General features: G+C 33.5%; 2 protein-coding genes across 2 annotated transcripts in view; one reads left to right on the top strand and one right to left on the bottom strand.

The window, feature by feature from the left end:
* The window catches only part of LOC136031692 (FK506-binding protein 5-like), a 62,875-nt gene extending 61,824 nt beyond the window's left edge, over positions 1-1,051 (bottom strand). The window contains exon 1 of the mRNA XM_065711376.1: positions 894-1,051. Within this exon, the coding sequence (XP_065567448.1) occupies positions 894-965 (72 nt within the window). The 5' untranslated portion in view covers positions 966-1,051. The remainder of the gene's footprint in view (positions 1-893) is intronic.
* A 4,149-nt stretch (positions 1,052-5,200) lies between these two features.
* LOC136031691 (proteasome subunit beta type-3-like) overlaps positions 5,201-22,890 on the top strand; it is a 35,576-nt gene continuing 17,886 nt past the window's right edge. Inside the window, exons 1-3 of the mRNA XM_065711375.1 lie at positions 5,201-5,330; positions 16,857-16,973; positions 19,652-19,827. Of these exons, the coding sequence (XP_065567447.1) occupies positions 5,328-5,330; positions 16,857-16,973; positions 19,652-19,827 (296 nt within the window). The 5' untranslated portion in view covers positions 5,201-5,327. The remainder of the gene's footprint in view (positions 5,331-16,856; positions 16,974-19,651; positions 19,828-22,890) is intronic.

Here is a 22,890-nt window from a genome sequence, read left to right as displayed (position 1 = left end):
TGGGGAGGGGGGTAAAAATAAGGGGTAAAGATTATATTAACAGACTAGGCCTATTAAGGTAGCCTAGATAAGAAATAAACTCACCACTTAGGTCAGAATTACATCCTGAATCTAGCTGTAACATGCATTTATGTTGGAAATGAACTTTACTCCCACCCCAACATATGCCAATTCAGGGTATAAATTTGCACATTAGGAGAGAGGTTGAGGTAAAGTTTATTTCTGATGCACATGAATGTTAAATTTTAATTCAGGATGCAATTCTGTCTATAGGGGAAAGTTTGAACTTTACTCCCACTCTCTATTGTGCAAATAGACTATCCTAAATTGGTTAAGGCCTCATTCAAGTGCTGGTCTATATTAATCACTAATTTAGGAAAACAGTCTTCCTTTTCTCCTTCTGTCTCTTTTTTTTATGTGTTTGTGCTGTTGCATTGGTGATTTCTCTTTTCATAATATATATATATATATATATATATATATATATATATATATATAGGTGGGGGTAAAGTTTATTTCTGATGCTAATAGCCTACTCTAAATTTGAATTTGGGATGTAGCCTAATTCTGACTACAGAGGTGAGTTTATTTCTTAGCTACCTGAATAGTCAGTTAATATTGACCTTACCCAAAATAGGAGATTTGTGGCCTAGCAAAAATGTGTTAACTAGGCCTGAAATTATTCAGCAAAGGCCTATTATGAGCCAGGAAATTGTTTTGTAACATGTATCCTTCTCAACAGCTTGAATGATAGAATTAAACCAAATGTCCAAAGTTTTTAATGATAGAATCATCCAAGGAGATAAGAATTAAAAAACAACTGCAGAAATGTGATGAGAATGAGTGGACCTAGAAGATAATTTAGGCTATGGGCCAAAATAACCTAGTCCTACCTGACAAGTTGTTTTTTCAGTAACTCCACACACAACTCTTTGTATGCCATCAACCCAAACTTTCAGTTCCATTCCAACATCAGATTATTCCTAGCATAATTCTATATAATTCTAGCTAGGCTAGCTACATATAGAATTTATATTCTTTTTCTCCTACACTAATTCAGGAGAGCAGGGTTGACGACTTTTCGGTCAATGAATATGTGCTTTAAGCATCTGAATATGCGTCATTTTCAGCCAAATTATGTCCATATTTCTTCTATGGTATGTCCAAAATATCTCCAGCTTGAAATCTCAGGAACTCGTTTTTATACAAACTGTAAGTTTCTTTTAAGGTTAAGCGACATTGTGGAGAACTAGATAAGCTTAATTGCCCTTCCATCACTTTTGACTCTTGAAAAGAACACTAGAACTTTGAATTTTCAATCGGATGAGCTCAATTCGAAGTTTCTACGACAGCTCCTTTTATACAAAGTTCCTTGGTCAGAACTTTTTTAATAATAACACGTTCTGTCCACATTACTCTTCATTTCAGCAGTGCCGTTGCACTGCCTATGAATTTTGGTTGTTTTGGTCATCGCAGGAATTTATAAACTTGATGGATATATGTTCTTTTGACTATTTTTCAATCAAATGGCTGTCCCACAAGAGGGTTCAGGGGGGCTACTTGTCCTCAAATCACTTTTTGATCTAAAAGGAAAAAATAATTTTCCATTTTAAATCAAATGAGACCCTTGTGATATTAGTAAGCCATTCATTGTATTTGACGTTTATATACCCTGGGGGAATAACTTACAACCCTTGTCCCAGGGCTTGGTTGGAGTTCAAACCTGGGTGTGTTGTTATATGTTCTTTGGACCATTTTTTAACAAAATGGCAATCTTAAAATTTGTGCCGGTGAAATCTGAGGAAAAGAAAACACTGTAGCAGGGGGTGGTTAGCTACCCTTCGACCATTTCTGTCTTTTAAAAAAGGCATTAGAACTCTTGTTCCAGAGCAAAGAAATTGTAAACAATGAAAGAACTACCGAAATTACATTCTCCACCCTGAGGAGAGTGGGGTTGACTTCCCCGAAGGCATAAATACTGGACCTTTCATTAATGCTGATTAAAACAGATTACTACAGATTTTGATTTGATGCTGGTTATTGGAAATTATAGACGTGGGGGTTACCCTTAAATCACTTTTGACTCTTAAAACTGCTACTACAACTAACACTACTACTGCGACTAATAACAACTTACCGCAGCACCAAGCCGGCTGAGGCCAACACAGCTACGCATGCTCTTCCTCCATCCCAAGCTATTCAAAGCCTTCTTTCTTAAACCCTACCAGTATGTTCCTATTTCCTTTAAATCTTTCTTTATGGTGTCCTCCCTCCCAAGACTGGAACGACCCGCTTTCCGTTTAGCCCTAGAAGGTTGGCCAAATTGGACAGTCTTTGGCAGTTTGTCACCCTTCATTAACAAAACGTGCCCTAGCCATCTCAAGTTTTTTTTATCGCCCTAAAAAAAGGTTTGAACCACATTTTTTGTACAGCCTACTGTTTAAAATACCGTCAGATAGCCCGGTACCCAAAACAATCCGTAGGCAATTTCTTTGGAAAATATCTAGCAAATTTTCATCCACTTTTCAGAGTGTTTATTCTTCAGAGCCATATTTGACCACTGCCATCACTGTAGCTTCTAATATTGTAATCTTGGTTTGCACACTTATCTTCCTCTTCTTCCTCACTTTTTTTAACTGTGAAAAAACACCCTTAGCCTTGGCTATTCTATTTTTAGCATATTCAACGCTCCCACGGTCTTTATTAATAATACTGTCAATGTAAATGAAGCTACCCACCTGATCAGTCTTTATTTTACCCAACGTCAGCTTTTCATCTTCACTTATTCTTAGCCTTAGTGACTTAGTATTCTTGAAATTAATTTTCAAACTTATTCTAGTACTCTGAACTCGAAAAACCTCTAAAAGTTCATCCATTTTGCTCACACTTCCATCAAAGATGCTTAAATCATCAGCATAGTATAGTTTCAGGAGATTTTTTCCTCCCCATTTGATTCCATGGTCTCCCATTGCCTTTCCTCTGCTTCTTAAGAAAAAGTCCATCAAAATGATCAATATAAAAGAGAATAGAACACAACCCTGCTTAGCTCCTCAGTTAATACAAAACCAACTGCTAACCTTATTTCCTACTTAAGCAGCACCAGTGTTATTATCATGCATAGCACTAATCACTTTAATCTATTTTTTCCGGTATACCATATAAGGATTAAACCTACTCTAAAGCTCTTCTATCAACAGAATCGAACGCTTGCTCACAATCTATAAGGCTGAGAACCAAAGATGTTTGAAAACCCAGGGGCTTCTCAATTGTTAGCCTAAGAGGGAAAATTTGGTCGACACATCTTCTCCCTTTTCAGAACCTCACTGTTCTTCTCTTCAAACTTTGCATACAGCATCTCTCAGTCAAAAAAGTGTCATATTATTAAGTAATTTACTATATACTAATGCCTCGATAATTATCAAACTCACTGTTATTCTCATACCATTGTTTAATTAAAGTTTTCCGTAAAATCGTTAGGTACTTCCCCTTTTTCAAAAATCATATTAATAATTGTCAGTAACTTATTTCTAACCTCAGAGCAACTGTATTTAAGAAACTTTGTTTACCATACTATCAGTGCCTGGAACCTTATTATTGTTTAATCCTTTTAATGCTATCGCTAATTCTGCCTCACAAAACAAATACTCCTTCACATCCAAGGTATCACAATTTAGCGTTGAATATTTTGCACAAGGTAATTTGAAAAATATATAAAATTGAACTTGTAAATATGTTTATTTGTCAAAAATTTTACAAAAGGATAGAATGTTCCTATGACAAAGAAACTATCTGCTCAGCTTTAGCGTAAAGAGCAGGGCGTTGAGGAGGAAAAGCCCCTTTCATATACGGAGTAATTTCTGTTCGTTTTAAGTTTTAATGTTGCTCCTTACTTTCATTTTAAAAAAACTTGCTTTTTTATTTAATTTCTGGGCGTTTTTGGATTAATGCATGTTTTGATCTTGGCTCTCCACACATAAATAATTAAAACAAAATTTGCATGTTAATTAATTGCAATTAATCGGAAGCTTTTGAGAAAAAAGGAGCGAGGGAGGAAGCCTAGCTGCCCTCCAAGTTTTTGATTACTTAAAAAAGTAACTAGAACTTTAAATTTTTTACAAACGTTTTCATTGGTAAAAAATATACGTAACTCACGAATAAACTTACGTAACGAACTTCTATATTCTTATGTTTTTATTGCGTATATGAGGGGGCTCAACCCTCGTCGATACCTCGCTCTTTACACTAAAGCTTAGATTTTGTCCCAATTCCTTAAGAATTACCTCTAAATCACAAAGACCCTAGAATAAATAGTTGAAATTACTGAAAATGCTTTAGAGTAAAGAGTGAGGTATAACGAGGAAGTAAACCCCTCATATGCGTAATTTTTTTTGCTCGTTTAAAGTTTTAAAGTTGCTCCTTACTTTACAGTTAAAAGTTGCTCCTTACTTTCAGTAGAAAAAAACTTTTCATATTTATTTTTTCATTGTTTTTCAAATAGTACTAGAAAATCCTGCGCCCCCTTCATTGAAATTCTCTTCCCCCGTGAGACGTTTCTCCATGTAAATATCCTCCCACGTTACCCTCCGTCCTCAATTCTCCCCCCTAAACCAAAAAATCCCCCTGAAAACGTCTGTACACTTCCCAATAACCGTTACTATATTTAAACACAGGTCAAAGTTTGTAACTTGCATTTTTTGGTCATTTAAAAAGGACACTACAACGTTCAATTTCCGTTACAATGAGCCCTCTCGCGACATTCTAGGACCACTCAGTCGATACGATCACCCCTAGGAAAAAAGCAACAAAAAAACAAACAAATAAACATGCATCCGTGATCAGTCTTCCACATTGATGCGAAATTCCACATTTTTGTAGATAGGAGCTTGAAACTTCTACAACAGGTTTCTCTGATACACTGATTCTGATGGTGTGATTTTCGTTAAGATTGTATGACTTTTAGGAGGGTTTTCACCCTATTTTCTAAAATGAGGCAAATTTTCTCAGGCTCGTTACTTTTGATGGGCATAGTTGATCTTGATGAAACTGATATATTTAAAATCAGCATTAAAATGCGATTCTTTTGATGCAACTATTGGTATCAAAATTCCATATTTTATAGTTTTGGTTACTATTGAGCCGGGTCGCTCCTTAGTCCTTATTACAGTTCGTTACCACAAACTGTTTGATTATTTCAGTTGGATGTCTATGTTGCAGGCTTTCTGTCTATGGTCATAAAGTATTTCATGCTGAATAACATTACGCGTAAATTTTGAATTATAACAAGTCATTGTTTTTGTAACTAGAACCTGTGAGCTTAACCTTAAAAAATGGTTAGTGATTATGAAATCTTTGATATTCATCCATTAGGCTGATCAGTTACCTGCGAATTGGGTAAAGATCGTATTTTAGGCGTAGGCCTATATGTAAACACTCAAGCTAGGTTTGTCAATTTTCAAACATCTAGGCTATCATGTTTTGTCAAACTTATCAAAAATTAAATTGGTAAAATTCTAGTTAATTGACTTCTTGCTATCTCAGAAAGGGTTTAGGTTAGGAAAATGAAACTTTCAGGGATGGGTCTAGAAGACTAAAGTAGCCTATATCCTGGGAAGGTATTTTAAAGTGCCCACCTCCACTCCTTCTCCCTCTAGAGGGCCCTGAAATTTGCCTTCATGACAGGTCTATACCTATTGAAATTTTGACTAAACAACATTTTACCTTAATTTTCAGTTACTAGTTGCTTTTTCTCTGCTTTTAGTTCTGAAAATGGAATTCTTGTTATTTTAGTAGAATTTTGAGCCATACTAATGTTTTTTTTTATATTTAGGAAATGTATTTGCATATCTTTAAAGCCTTATAAAATGGGATTGAGCAAAGTTATGAAGCTGAAAACAATTTTGTTGTACTTCAATTAAGCAGAAGATCTATTTTGCAAGGTTTCACTTTTATAACACACATATTTTCAAAGGTCATCAAAGGTCAGGGCCATCTAGAGGGAGAAGGAGTGGAGGTGGGTACTTTAAAATACCTTCCTGGGATATACTTTAGCCTGTAGACCCATCCCTGAAAGTTTCATTTTCCTAACCTAAACCCATTCTTAGATAGCAAGAAGTCAATTAACTAGAATTTTACCATTAAATTTACAGTATATTTTGATACTATCTCCAAAAATAGAAATCTGACAGAAAAATTAAAAAAGAAGAATAAAAGCCTCAGTAGAATGAGACAAAATCTACTTATTCTTGTGTATAGGCCTATATCTTAAACCTTGTTCAAAATCTAGGCTATTAGGAAACTTGGCAGTAAATATTTTGCTGTTCATATTATTGATTTACAGATAAAGTGAAAATACCACTAGATACCATTTCTTATGTTCTTTCTGAATATAATAATTTTGTTCTATTAAATTAAATTTTAAGCTGTTTTAGGGCCCTTGAAATTAATAATATCATTCTATAGGTCCCAGAATAGGCAGAGTGATCAAAGTGTCCCAGTACTGGTTGTCTTACCCTATTTTTGGATATTAGCATAGAAATGGGGTATAACATGTGTTTCAATCTGACTAGCCTATTTCATTATAAATCCATTTGTAGAAGTTGTATAATTCATCAACATTAACTTGTCAAGAATAAATTGAAAAAAAAATAAAATCAAAACAAATCTGCCATGTTTTGTTTTATTTTGTTAGTCTACTTAAGAACTACCATTGGTAAACGTTTAGTTTTGTCACAAGCTGTCTAAACTGGAAACTATGCTGCAAAACAGCATAGTTTCCAGTTTAGAGCATTTAAAAATGCTAATTCTAGAAGCACATCCTTTTTTGCTTTTTAAATCCCCCTTCAACAAACTAAAAATGCATAAAGTAGGCAGGGTTTTGAAGCTGAGGGAATTGTTAGGGTTGTACAATATGAATAAAATTATATTTTAAATACTATTTCTAATCATCACTGATAATTTCTGTAAAAAATTATGCATCAATTAATGGTAATTATCCACTTCCACTTTCAAGTTTAAACTTGCCAGTGAATGAATGAATCAAAGCAATTAGTTAAATATTATGTTTATATTCCATTGATTTGAATAAATGTCTTCCAACAGAATGGAGATTATACAGTTTTTCAGTGCAAGATTTAATTTGTTTAAAAAGATGCTTTGGCTATGGGAAGGCCTTGGTGAAACAAATTTGGCATAATACTAGGGCAACATTACCTATAGAGCAAAGCAAATTAGTCCATGAGCCCCACAGGCAACAGGGCAAGGTCTCTATTCTATGTTTATTGAATAATTATTTAGCTTGAAGCCTGAAAGAGTGAATCAACTAACAAGCCAACCAATCAGAATACAGACCTCACCCCACTGCCCATGGGGCTCATGAATTAATTTGCTTTGCTCTATAGGTACTGTTACACATAAACAAAATATGATGCTTATTTTCTTCAAACAGCTAGCTATTTAAACTTAAAAGTTAAAGTCAATATTAACATCAATGGATGCATGAGTTTTTTAGTTATCTTTCAACTTCCTACTATACAGAAATTACCAGTGATGACTGTAATAGCATTTCAAATATAATTTAATTCAGGCTGTACAACTCCAACTTTTCCCTCAGCTTCAAAACCCTGCCCACTTAAGGCATTTTTAATTTGCCCCATGGAGGAGGAGGGTCAACCAGAAATGGATACACTTCTAGAATTAGTATTTCTAAATGCTATTGTATAGAAACTATGCTGCTTTGCAGCATAGTTTCCACTTTAGACAGCTTGCAATGAAACTAAACAATTACCCTGCTGTTTCACCTATATGTCAAAAAATATCAAAGCCAATAGAAGAAACCTGGCAGTTAGAAAAATAGAGAAATTATTTTGAATCTTTCATCCAACCTAATTGTGATAATTCAATGCTCTTAGGTTATTTGACTTTAAAAAAAAATGGATTTATGATACAATGGTAAGTTTGAAACCAATGTTATAAGGCTTCTTTATACCCAAAAACTAGAATTTTTTTTGTTGGGTTCAAAAAGGGCTTAAATTTGAATTTGTGAGAGAAGCAACTATTGTATTCAGGAAGAGCATAAAAATGGCATGTTCACTTTATTTATAAGTCAATAATATGAATAGCAAAAAATATTTAGCATTTCTTCTGTCAGCTTTGGTATTTTTTGACATATTGGTGAAACTTTGGATTTTAAGCAGCCCAACAGAATAAGAAGCACACAGGGAGGAATTTTTAAAAAAATTATTCAACTTAGTTGAATAACAAATCAATTCAAACAAATCAATTTTTGTGAATTTAGAAACTTTTGTAAATTGGATTTATAATGAAATAATAAGTTTGAATCAAATGTTTTAACTCATTTTTTTATAAAAAAAAATATACATATAAAGAAAATATTATTTTCAGGGGCCCTAAATTGGATTTGCAGGAAAAGTGATTATTATATCCGGAAAGAGCAACAAAATAGCATCAAGTAGTATGTTCACTTTATTTGTAGTAAAAATAATATTTATTAGTATTTACCAAAGAAACATGGCAGATAGAAAAATTGTGAAATTATTTTGAATTTTTTATCCAGCTTAATTATGACAAATCAATACTTTCAGATTATATAACTTTTAACAAAGTGGATTTATAATCAAATGATGCTTATAACCAATGCTTTAGCCATTTTTATGCCAAAAACATTTGCAAGGGTCCAAATAGGCTTAAAACTGAATTTACAAGAAGAGAAATTAATATATTCATAAGGAGCATAAAAAATGGAATCTTGTGATATGTTTGCTTTATTTGTAGGTCAACTATATGAACTGCTCAATATTCACCCAATGGTTTTTTTTCTAAATTTAAGAAATGTATTTAAAGTTCTTTGAAACCTCACAGATTAGGGTTGAGTAAAGTTTTGAAGCTGAAAACGTGTTTCCTATTCTTCATTTAAGCAGAAGGTTTGTTTTGCAAGTTTTTGTAATTCTAAGACTTTTAAAGGCTATCAAAGGTCAGAGCCCTCTAGAAAGGGAAGCAGCAGAGGTAGATAGTTCAAAAACCTTTCCAGTGCAGCCTTTAGTCTGTAGATCAATCCCTAAAAGTGAAACTGCTCTTTCAACTATATGTCAAAAAATACCAAAGCTGACAGAAGAAACATAGCTGATGGAAAAATGGTGAAATTGTTTTAAATTTTTTATTCAGCTTATTTTTGACAGATCAATGCTTTCAGATTATATAACTTTAACAAAATTGATTTTATAGTGAAAAAGTGTTGGAAACCAATTTTTTAACCATTTTTATAGCAAAAACATTTTCAAGGGTACAAAAAGGCCTAAAACTGTATTTGTAAGAAAAGCATTTATTATATTCAGAATTAGCTTAAAATAGGTTATCTAGTGTTATGTTCACTTTATCTGTATGTCAATTATATAAAGTGCTCAATATTTACCCAATGTTTTTTTTTCTAAATTTAGGAAATGAATTTCTAGATATTTGAAACCTCTTAAACTAGGGTTAAGCAAAGTTTTGAAGCTAAAAACATGTTTTTATGCTTTGTTTAAGCAGATGATTTGTTTTGCAAGGTTTCATTTTATAATTCAAAGATTATTAAAGGTTGTTGAAGGCTAGTGCCCTCTAGAAATAGAAGTAGTGGATGTACATATTTGAAAATACCTTCCCAATACTTACTTTAGTCTGTAGATCCATCCCTGAAGGTTTCAGTTTCCTAACCTAACCCCTTTCCAAGATAGGAAAATGTAGCTTGACTAGAATTTTGCCCTAAATTTTATCAGATTTGCTGAACTTATATAATTTTGGTTATCTAACTCAAACCCTAGGTCTATTCAACCCAACTTTTGTACTTCCCAATCCTATCCAACTCAACCATCATTCAGCTAAACCATCTTGTTTCAATTCAACCCTCATGAAAATCAGCCCCCATTCAGCTCCATGCCTATGCAATTCAATCCTCATTTAATTCAACTATTGTGCAACTCAACTCCCATTTAACCCAAACCTGTTAAACCACACTCCCATTCTAATCAACTTTATTCAGCAGAAACCTCCTCAAATTAACAATGTAATTAGGATATATAATTCAGCCCATTTTTCAGGAGTAATAAAAGCTGACTGTAGAGTTTCTATTAAAAATCAAGAGGCAAGTATAAAACTTGCCTATTTTATATAATTGCTCTAATTGCTAGAATTAGAAAAGACATGCATCAAACATTAAGCATTTATTGTGACTGAAGCATCTTTAAAATAAATATAATATAAGTAACATAATAGATAAACAAATATATATCAAACATTTTAATTAGAGAACTGCACTGACTTCAAAATATTGTCTTTACTTATTTGTTAATTCCCATGTATTTGTTCAACTCAATTTCAATGCAAAGATACTTCCTCCATTCTAAAAAACAAAATGTTAATCCTTCTGTTTCATATATTTGAGAATTTAGAAAGTTTTTCATGCCCAAGGCCTGAACACACTCAAATCTCATGGCTACAGTCTAGTACAAACAAAACCATAGCCTATAGTAACCAATAGCTTAAAAACAAATTAAAAAAGAAAAAAAGTTCTTTGCATAATGCTGTTAATGCTCATTCAAAATGCTAGTCATTATTTAGATTCATCTACATTGTAAAATATTATTAGGGAAACTGGAGCTGGAAACTAAAATGAGCTGGAGTACTGATAAGTTTCCTATTCCTTTTGTTCATTCCTCCAGTACTAACAGGATGCTAGAACATTATGGAGAGCTGTTTAGATTCATTAGAAAGCTAATACTCATATTACACACTTTAAATGGAGAAGATGATGCAAGATTTTCTCATGTAACTTTTGCTTGTCTAGTCTTTGGGGCAGAGCCACTAGCTAAATCTGACCATAGTGCAAGAGCAGCAGGAGTGATTCAAACAAAGTAAAATGTATTTGTTGTCAATACACACCTGGTGCAGCAGAGCCCAATATAAATGGTGAGTTCAAGAAGGTACAACCAGAGAAGTTACTCTTGTCTATCTCTTTGATACCAGATGCAAGTGCCAACTCCTAAAACAAGAGGCACTTGTTACTAAAATGTAGCCACAAGAAGAAACACAGAGTCAGAAATTGGAGGAAAGAAAATTAGTTACTGTAATATAAGAGTAGGAAAACCCAAAACAAAGGAGAGAAGGCACAGTAAGTCTGATTGACTGCTGTGTGATAACATGCTTGCAACTTCATCAAGTGAGAAAGAAGAGTCAGCAGATAATACCAATCAGAAATTGGATAGGTACATTAGTAAGGCTGACCATTAGAGTGGTCACAAGGAGTAAAAAACTGCCTTTTCCAAATGAACAGGCAATTTCAGAACCAATTAAAATCAAACAAGTTTGAAGCAAGGAAGTGTTTTTAGTCTTATCATTTTCAAAAATGCAATCCCCAGAATTTTAAACTGTATTTCATCAACTCTTCTACAACATGTTAACAACTTATTTTATGCAGCCTATACTGTGCTGATTATGTTCTTTCTCTCATCAGATCAAAAACAGATAACAAGATAAACTGAATTGACTGCAAAGAAATTTTTTCTCTATTGGACTTTTCATTGATATTGGGCCAGACCAATATGGATAATTGGGGTTTGATACCAACACCAATATATTGGTGTCCTACCAACACAATACCAATATAATTTGCTGATAAATTGCCCTCTAGAAAAAAACCTGACCTAAAGCTTAAATTCTCTGTCCATATTCATGCTGGTAGGGGAAATCATTCAGTTGAATTGAAGGTTGCCAGTGCCAATATTCAAAAGTAATTTGAGGGTAATCAGTCTGTACTTTGCCCTTTTTCTGCCCAGATATTTAACCCGCCAAGACATCTTCTCAGAATTTTGAGACAGAAATTTTGCTTGGAATAGTTTGAGAAACCAAGAAACATGCCTTTGCAGAAATACTTCAGGGCAAAGGCTGAAATAGTGCAAATTGTAAATGGTTTACCAAAAATTTTGTTGTAGAGAAGGCTAGGGAATCTTCAACTTTTGTCTAATTTGCTTGAAAGCCATGTCTGACCAAAGGAAACTCCAATTAAAAAAAAAAAAAAATGGTTTCCCTGAAATGGGGATCAAGATACAGCCAACTAATTCTTTTCTGAATGGCTTGTAACTTAAAACTTTAACTCCTTTGTCAAGTAGACCCTTTTGTTTGAGATAATTTAATTTGGAAGCACAGCCCCTTTTCAAATTCCATTCAAAAAAAGGATAAATTCTTTTCTGACTTCCTGAAAGCTTTCACAATCATTACCAGGGTTAATGAGACCACACATTGTTGGAGGAAAGGGAGAATGTTTGGAGTCTTGAGATGCACAAAAAATTGTTGTCTCTGATCAGTTTGGAGCTTGCAGCCATGGGCCTTTAGACCAACAGGAACCTAATTGAAAAAAGTATTTGGGGCATCATCACCTCTAACAATGGGATCCAGAAAGGGCAAAAAACAAAATTTGATCAGCCTAAAGCTTATATCCTTAAGTCCTTGGGTCAAGAGGACCTGAATGCACAAATAAAAAAGAAAGAAAAATGTAGGTCCCCTCCAAAAAAGCCCATACTTTTTTTCCCCAAATGGTTTTGACTTCTACCCATAAGTTCCTGGGCCAAGGAGACCTTAATGAAAAAAAAAAAAACAAAAAAAAAAAAAAACGCCATGGTTCCCATAGCACTTACTTGTACTTGTAGTGGGACCAGACAAGGACACCTCGCCCAGCATCTATAAGACTACATATATGGTCGACTCCCATTTGTTGCAATCTTGTGCCAACTCTTCAGCAAATTAGAGCCAGCAGCTATCCCACTTTCTGTCAATTCTTTGAAATCTGACCATGGTGTTGAAGTCATTTTAGGCAGTTGCCCACCAATTCTTCAATTGACTGCCAGGTCACCTGTGACAATCTAGCAACAGGGCAGCTAGAAGCACTTGCTTTATGATGTGGTAATTAGGTCTTCTAGGGACATGGCCAAGCCAATGCAGTCTTCTCTGTTTGACAATTGTGGCAGCGGGTTTGATTTTACAGCAGTGCATAAGCACATCAACATTTACAAAATTAAAGTGCACATCAACATTTGAGGTTCTGTTGGATCATTGATTCTTCAGGATTTTTGATAGACAGCAGGGGTCAAAGACTTCCAAATCATGGATATGAAGCGCCTCCAGTGACCACGTTTTGACTGCATAGAAGAAAGCAGATTTAACAGCTGATTTATATGCAGAAATTTTTGTCTTCATGCTGATCTCCTGCTGGTTCCACAAATGGTGGCAGAGTTGTGAGAAGATGGTTCCATGAGGATCTATTACTGAGTTATTTTCTGTTAATCACCATGGGGACTTATGAGTCCTTCTAGTTGCAGTTGAGGAGAAGTGAACAAAAATTTGCTCATGTTTTGCTGATAGACCTCTTTACAATCCCAAATAAATTTGCTTTTCTTTAGTCTTTCTCTACTCTGATAACCTAGCCTTCATCGTTCTGCTTTGGAAAAAATTTTAATTTTCATTCCCATCAAATTTTTGGCAGAAAAATGATGTAACAACAAAAGTATTAAACCTTAAAACTAATTAAAAAGGAAAAATGTAGTACATAAAATGATCTATAGAATTATAAGAAATTATTTAAAATATTGTATAAAAAACTAACATGTTCCAAATATCATCTTTGTTCTCAAAATTTGATAAAATAAACTTATTGAATGGTTAAAAAAAGAAGGGGAGGGGGCTTACCTATTTAACATCTCAGTTATATTGGAGAGCAAAGTTTTTTTAGAGATACAAATGGATATTTTTGTTAAAGAAGACTAATTGAGGTGAGGTTTAGGGAGGAATCAGTATAACTTTTTGCCCACTATATAATTGAAATGCTAGATAAGTTAATATCTTGCTCCCCCTTTTCTTGTTCCTTGTTTTTTCGTGTAAAGTTTTTTACATTTGTTTGGACACACTAGTGTTGTCAGTTTACAGAACTTAGGAGGAGGGAGGGTCAAAATGTTGAGTGGGAGGGGGTAATATTTTCCAATTGACGTCACCAGAAGGCACTACTTATGTTACCTGAATTTTCCTAAATTATATTAACATTTTGATAAAGCATTTTATGTATGAGAGACTGAAAACAAAACAAAAATTACTCAGATTGTCAATTTAATATACATATACCAACATCTATTTCCCTAAGTTTTAATAATTTCTTATATATTAAAGTAAAAAAAAAGTGAAAACATCTAAAATATATTTTGTTTTGTGTTTTTGTTTTTAATATATTTGCAAATTATGTTCTGGTCTTGAGAAGGCAGGGGGGGGGGTTGTTAGCCCTACTCATGTTAGTTTTTGCTTGTTTTAAGTTTGACTTGGTTATTTATTGTCATTTTTGTTTGTTTTAGGTTTTATTTATTTGTTGATGGTGAGTCATGGTAGTTTAATGCTTGGAAGAATATTTGAATTTATTTCTGCTTATTTTTGGCTTAATTGAGCTCTTTACTTTTCTTTGAAAAACTTGTTTTGCGGAAGAAAGTTTTTTTTTATTAGTTTCTGTTAGTTTTTTATTGATTAGTTTTTTCACAGAAAGAAATTAATGTTTTACATCTTTTCGATTTTTTTCCATAATAGTCAATAGTTTGGCTTGCTATTTGAAACTATTCGAATCCATAGTTTTGATCATACACCCCTTTGAAAATCTAGACAAATATCTGAGTTTAATTTTGTTCTATATCTCCTCCAGTTGACCTGAAAAATAAAACTTGATACCATTTCTTATGCTCTTTGACAACTTGGATGCACTTACACTTTTGCAATTCATTCAGATTGTAAGAGCAGAAGTAGTAATAGAAGGGGCCCCAAAAGTTTCAACTTGATACCCCTAGTTGTTCTAGATACATTAGAGACATTAGACATTAGAGACTATATGTAAATAACAAACGAATTGCCCTGAGCACTCTCGAGAGGTTGACATCCCCAAAGACATAATTATTAGATCTTTCAGCAATACTGAACAAAATAGCTCTTTTAAAATGTTTATTGGATGTATTTTGGGGAATGGTAGACTTGAAAGGATGGTTACCTTCCATTCACTTTTGACTCTTAAAAAGGGCTCTAGAACGTCCGAATTCCAATGAAATTCTCCCCGTCTGATCCAAAGTTTATACATCCACCTGTTCTATAAAAACCAAATATACCTGAAGGCATAAATTACCACCCTTGCCTATGGGCTTTGGTGGGTCATGTCCACCCTGAAGACATTGTTATATACTTTTAGGACTATTGTGAACAAAATGCCTCTTACAATTTAAACTGGATTCATTTGAGGAAAAGAGGATGTCAGGGAGGGAAGGGGGTAATTGTCCTCCATCACTTTTGACTCTTAAAATGGAACTAGACATATACATTTCCAATTAACTGAGCGTCCTGTAAATTTTAAACGACCACTCCCTCCATAAAAACTATATATGCCCCCAGGAAATTACTGATAGTCCTTGTCCCCAGACTCTGGGAGGTTGTGTCAACCCCGAAGGCCTTATTATGTGATTTTTGGAACATTTTTCGAACAAATGGCTCTCTCAAAATTTCTACCAGATGTATTTTTAAAAAATATGACTGGTGGGGTAGCTACCCTCCAAACACTTTGGCTCTTAAAAAGGGCACTAGAACATCTGATTACCAATCCAATGAGCCCCCACCAAAGTTTGTACAACCACCCTCCCTAAATAACTTTCTATGCCCATAAGTTATAACTTACAACCCTTGCCCTTAGGGCTGTGATGGGGCCTGTTGTCATCCTCAAAAATTTAATTTCAAGACCTTTTAACTACGCCAAACAAAATGGCTTTCTCAAAATGTTGATTGGATGTGTTGGGAGAAATGATTGGGATTGGAGGGGGGCTTGTTATCCTTCAATCACTTTAGACTATTAAAAAAGAGCAATAACCCTTTCAATCTCCAATGGAATAAGCCTTTTACGAAGTTTCTATGACTACACCTTGTATACAAAGCGCCTTGGACTAAAAAAAAAAAAAAAACAACAAAAAAAAATACATTTTACCCATATCGCTCTTTACTTAGGCTACGCTATTGTGCTGCCCATGATCTTTGGACTATTTTTGAACTAAAGCCTGTCTCAAAATATCTGTCACATGTATTTTGGGAAAATACGACGGTTGGGAGTTGGGGGTATCTGCCCCCTGATCATTTTGATCCCTGAAAAGAGCACTAGAACTTCTGTTTGAAAGTCTAATGAACCTCCTCTGAAGTTTATACGACTATCCTTTGTATAAAAAATCTTATTTGTCCCCAGGGTATAACTTACAACCCTTGTCCTTAGGAGTGTTGGGGGGTGTAATCCTCAAAGACATGATCTCTTGATCTTTAGCTGGGCTGAACATAATGGTCATCTCAAAATTTTGACTTGATGTGTTTGGGGAAATGACTGCTACGTTGAGGGAGCTGGTTGCCCTCCAATCACTTTCGACTGTTGAAAACGGTACCAGCTCTTTCAGTTCTCAATTGAATGAGGCCCTTTCAAAGTTTCTATAACAGCTTCTTCTATCCGAAGTGCCCTGGTCTTAAAAAAAAATACATTGTACCCACATCACTTTTTACTTAGGTAGTGCTATCGTGAGCTGTGATATACTCTAGAAAACAAATATTTTTTGGTTTTAAGCACTGGCATCATTGGGATCCATCTGTTTTTTTTTTTTTTTTTTTTTTTTTTTTTTTTTTTTTTTTTTTTTTTTTTTTTTTTTTTTTTTTTTTTTTTTTTTTTTTTTTTTTTTAATTAAGCACGAGAAAGTTAGGATTCATCATAAATCCTTTCGTTAAGAACGATCTTTGATTATCATTTATTATTTTCTCAATTATAGTCTATTATGGAATATAATGGCGGTTCTGTGGTGGCCATGACTGGAAAGGAGTGTGTCGCAATCGCGTCGGATTTGAGGTTTGGGCAGAGGATTTCGACCATAGCCTGTAACTTTACAGTAAGTACAAATATTTGTATTCATATAATTTCTCTCCTTTTTTGAATTGTTTCTGTTAGCAAATTTTTACATATTACAAAACGATTTTTTAGGTGACGGTTTACAAAAAAAAACTTTAAAACGCATCAAAATTTTGTTTATATTATTTGTTTTTACGTTTTTACGAGTTGAACAAAAGTTTCGGGCGGGGGGGGGTTCAAACCCCCTAATCCCTCTGGATACGGCCTTAAATTGTAAGGATATAACAAGGCTGAATATATCGGGATAGATGGTTTATACCCCCTCCCCCCACACCCAGAATTTTGGTCTGACTCGTAAAAACGTAACAAAAAAGCATATAAAAAAATTTTGGAGGATCTGTTTAATTTTTTTTTATGTAGCACCACCTACCCACCCGGAAAAAAATCTTCGATGCACTTTTTGGGAGTCCTTTCGAAAAAATTGAATTTACAGAAGAGAAAATAAGCTTTTATGCCAGGCTCTTTTGTTTCTCAAAACTAAGGAAACCATGTAAGCTTGGCCGTGTATATGTTTGTGTGACTGTTATTGGTACAAAACATTAAAAAAAAAGATAATATGTAATGAAAGCTAATCTAAAGTACCAAGAATATTGAAAATGAAGCCTGATTTTTTGAATTGATTAAGGGGGAACTTGCACAACTATTTATTCAAAAATTAGAAAAAGTTAGGATTTCATTTTATAATAAAAAAGACCTTCACATGGAGTGACGTTGCGCTTGGTAGTATTGAATGCCAAATTAAAAAAAAATGAATGTTGTTTAAAAATGAGCAAAATTAAGGAATATCACCTGATACCAGCTTTTGGTACGCGACAGCTTAAGAAGCTGTAGATTTGATGGATAAATTGTCTTTTGTAATCAACAAATTGTTCAAGTTTGAATTTTCATGGCCAAAAAGTACTGTCAATTTTAAATAATTAGTTTTCTGATTTATTTTCACAGTTTGATATGACAACACAAATGAAAATGTAGCATAGCCCTAAAAAAAATCATAATTTGGAAGCAACTACAAGAAAAATCTTAAATAACGATGGTAACCGTATACATATTTATTTCTTCTGCTAAAAGAATAGTTGTTTTTACTATTTTTTTTTAGCTGAAAAATTAAAAAAAAGATTATATTTGGAATCCTTCCCTTAAAGAAAAAAACTTCATATGAATTTTTGTTGAATGACTGACACCGTGAAGACTGATCATTTTCTTTTATTTCCCTGTTAGATCTAGATTATTTTTTCTTTTGATTTTGTCCACCAAACATATTTTTAATCAATTTTTCTGAGCATTGGGATATTTTTGTCCCAAGGAATTAAGGATATTCCTCTATCAACACATGGCAGCACAGAGACTATTGAGGAAGTAGCCCTAAATAACCAAATGTTAACCATTAATAATTAACCATACTAACGAAATAAATTTTACTGACAAACACCGTTACTACTGCTATTACTTCCCTAGAAACTATGTCTGCACCTGCAGGCTACGGTGGCTATTAATTTCACAACTGCTCCTGTTGAGAGGACTACTCCAATGGCTTTTCTTGCCACAAGTACAACCGGTACAGCCATCAAGCACATCCGGTTTTACGGCTGCTATTAAACAGTTTATCAAACCACACTGATTTTCCATTTATGAATAAACAACGTGAAAATATATAAAATAATAGGTAAAGTTTGCACTAAAGTAGTGAACATACTGTATATGTTTTTTGTAACTGTTATTGGTACAAAACATAATATGAAAAAGATCATGTCTAATGTAAGCTCATCTAAAGTACCAAGAATATTGAAAATGAAACCTGATTTTTTGAATTGATTAAGGGGGAACTTGCACAACTATTTCTTCAAAAATAAGAAAAGGTTAGGATTTCATTTTATAATAAAAAAGACCTTCACATAGAGTGACGCGGCGTTTGGTAGTATTGGATGCCAAATTTAAAAAAAAGAAATGTTGTTTAAAAATGAAAAAATTGTCTTGGTTTAAAGTTTCACCTGATGTTTATTGATTTACGTTTCATTTCAGTTACCATAGTTACTCCAATTGTTATTACTCTTACTGCAACTACTGTTACTAGGTATCTCATATTGGTTTACATTAATTAACAAAATTAGCTTCAAAATTCTCGATGAAACTAAAGGTCATATTAAAACGAACAGAAATTTAAAAAAAATAATTGTGTTGTAAAATCATCCAAAGTGATGATTAGTGGACTAGGCATCTATACATTTCACAGGAATTGACTGAAAAAAAGACATTTGAATATATGATAAATAAAGGTTAACTGTCGTCGACTCCTCCCACTTCAATTGCCTAAAGGCTATAGTTTTCTTTGCGCTTTGCGGAAAACGAGAACTTGATTGTGATTTGGGTTTTTGATTTTTATTTATTCTTAAAAAATCATATTTAGATAAATAAATATATGTGACTAGGCCAGTATGTATGCAACAACAAAAACAGTGACAAGTATTTTGACCAATATTATGGGTTTTCTTAAATAAATTAAATCTTGTATCGTACGTGATAAAAACAAGCATTCACAAAATAACTAACATTATTGATTTTTTGCGTCTTTCTATTTGTAAAACACTTTTTTTTATCATCTTTGGTATTATATTGTTCATAGCTCCTGAATTATGAATTAACTAATTTGTTTCACTTTAGAAAGTGTTTGAGATGGGAGAGAAATTGTATGTTGGCCTACCTGGATTAACCACAGACACTCTAACTGTTCATGACAAGTTAAAATTCCGCCAGAACCTGTATGAATTAAGGGAAAATCGAAAAATGAAACCTCAAACTTTTACAAATATGTTGGCCAATTTCTTATACGAAAAACGGTAAGATTCGTTATAGTTCATTATTCACTATAGTCTGTTATTGTTTGTTCCAGACTGACCCAGTAAACAATTGCGATTGATGCATTTCTTCTTTTGGCTGTTTTATAGTTTTCAACAATAAAAAAAAACTTTAGATAAAAATTACGAAACTTGACATTACAATATAAGAATTCAGCTTGATTTTCTGTCTGAACGATGTCTCTTGGGTGTTTTGCGACTAGCGTGAACTTTATAAACCAAAATGGCTCTTTAAATTAGGAACTTACTGACTTAAAAATCATTGCGTAGCAACATATGGTAACCTGATATTACATTGCAAACTACTATAGTGTATCACAACCTATGAAGTTAGAAACTTTTTGCATGCCATACTAAGGCTTTTGCATCAAACAAAATCTAATTAGAAAATAATCATTAGGATCTTTCCTTCAATTGAAGTTATTTTTGATTTCGTGGTATCTCACCAGGATGATCAAAGTCCTTTTTTGTCAAGAAGGAGTAGCATTTGAACTTTGTATGTCATAAGTTTTTATTTCATAGTAAATCTTTTTAAAATGTTCATTCAAAACCAAAAAAATACAAGGAAAAAAATACAATATAAGCAACTGCCAGATCTTTGCTTATATTGTATTTTTTTTTCCTTGTATCCTTGGCCATGGGGCCTTTCGAGGGGGAATAAGAGTATCGTATTTCCAACCTGTATCTATTGGTGAATAAAACTCTGAACTTTGAACTCTGATGTATTTGTATGCATTTATTAAACCTATATTTTGGTATCTGTGTCTATCCATATAACATTTGTGTGCATAAATCTATAATTATTTATATGCCATGTACTGTTTCTCAACCCGTTCCTATATTGTCCCCCATCCGTTGCTTAACCTCCAGGTATGAAAAAACCTTTGTCCTTTTCATTACAGATAAAATAAACTACTAGTTTTCCTATTTTTCTTTGGTACTGGTCACACCCAAGTTTTATGTTCGTTTGATTCTGTTGTTCCCACCGATTGTTTATATGTTCTCTTTTAAACATTTTCAACGCTAACTTTATCTCACTCTTTTAGTTTTGTTTTTACCTTTTTAACTTTCTGACATTTTGCTGCTGAAGGTTTTTTTTTTTTTTGACTAGTGGATGGCTTTGCCTTTCCGATTTTGTTGTTTTTGACATTGTTCAGCCAGTTTTTTAGTTGTTGTGCTATTTTTCTGATTTTATTTTTTGTTTTATGGTTTTATGACTATGAAATGCGAATTTGGTCCTTCGGAGCTTGTGGTAGTCATTTAAAAAAAATTAATATCTTATCTTATATTCTGCAGGTTAGTCTATATATTTTGAATACTTTCACAGCCCTAACTATTCAGTAGTAAATAAATAATAGCTCAAATATGTTTAACTAACATATTTAAATATATTTAATATAATTATATTGAAATACGATAAAATAATATTTGCTTAAAAACAAAATTTAACATACTTTTAAGTTCAATTCAAAATTATATTTTCATATGACGTCATTGTAATACTGATGTATACAATAATGACGACAATGATAAGAATATTTGTTATTCCAAATTCAGGTCTAAACGAGGTTTCTAAAACTTCTGACCTATCTAGATGGTTTTTGTAAGCCAGTATATCTCGGTGTCTCATGTTTTCTAACCGCCCGTTTTTTGCTCTTCATTTTCATTTTTGAGACGCTCTAATTCTCGCTTTCACGTGTCTTCTAACTGCCAGTGTATTTGCTCTTCGCTTTCATTGTTGACACGTTTTGATACTCGCTGTTTCATATCTTCTATCCGCATTTGTCTTTCTTTTTCATTTTGGATGTTGATTGCGTCAAATAATTTAGTAACGCCCTTTGCTTTAGCTGCCCGTATTGGTCTTGTCGTAACTGATCGTCCAGGTTGTTGATTTTCTTCCCTTGTGAATTTAATTTGTTCGGGCCATTCTCTCGGTCTTATCACGTCTGATAGTTCAGGTGGTGATAGTTCAGGTGGTGTTATCATGTTTTGATGGTTCAGGTGGTGGTTCCAAAGAATCATCATTTGTAATTATTGTAAATTTTGTTTTTTGGATCTTCCTGCTGACATAAGTTGATGGTCCAGGACGTTAATACTCACCCACTCTGAATTCAATTTCTTCGGGCAGTTCTCTCGGCCTTACCACGTTTGATAGTTCAGTTGGTGGTTTGAAAGAATCATCATTTGTAATTATTGTAAATTTTCGTTTTTTGGATCTTCCAACTGACATAAGTTGATGGTCTAGGACGTTAATATTCACACACTGTGAATTCAATTTCTTCGGATCGTTCTCTTGGCCTTACCGCGTTTGATAGTTCAGATGGTGGTTTGAAAGAATCATCATTTGTAATTATTGCAAATTTTCGTTTTTTGGATCTTCCAACTGACATAAGTTGAGGGTCCATGATATTAATATTCACACACTGTGAATTCAATTTCTTCTGACCGTTCTCTCGGCCTTACCGCGTTTGATAGTTCAGATGGTGGTTTGAAAGAATCATCATTTGTAATTATTGTAAATTTTTCGTTTTTTGGGTCTTTGTACTGAAATAAGTTGATGGTCCAGGATATTAATATTCACACACTATGAATTCAATTTCTTCGGACCGTTCTCTCGGCCTTACAGCGTTTGATAGTTCAGATGGTGGTTGGAAAGAATCATCATTTGTAATTATTGCAAATTTTCGTTTTTTGGATCTTCCAACTGACATAAGTTGAGGGTCCAGCATATTAATATTCACACACTGTGAATTCAATTTCTTCGGATCGTTCTCTTGGCCTTACCGCGTTTGATAGTTCAGATGGTGGTTTGAAAGAATCATCATTTGTAATTATTGCAAATTTTCGTTTTTTGGATCTTCCAACTGACATAAGTTGAGGGTCCATGATATTAATATTCACACACTGTGAATTCAATTTCTTCGGATCGTTCTCTTGGCCTTACCGCGTTTGATACTTCAGATGGTGGTTTGAAAGAATCATCATTTGTAATTATTGTAAATTTTCGTTTTTTGGGTCTTCCTACTGACATAACTTGATGGTCCA

This window comes from Artemia franciscana, chromosome 10, assembly GCF_032884065.1.
Source record: "Artemia franciscana chromosome 10, ASM3288406v1, whole genome shotgun sequence".
Classification (NCBI taxonomy): domain Eukaryota; kingdom Metazoa; phylum Arthropoda; class Branchiopoda; order Anostraca; family Artemiidae; genus Artemia; species Artemia franciscana.
Note: the sequence above shows the minus strand (reverse complement) of the source record. Positions and strands in the feature narration are given on the sequence as shown.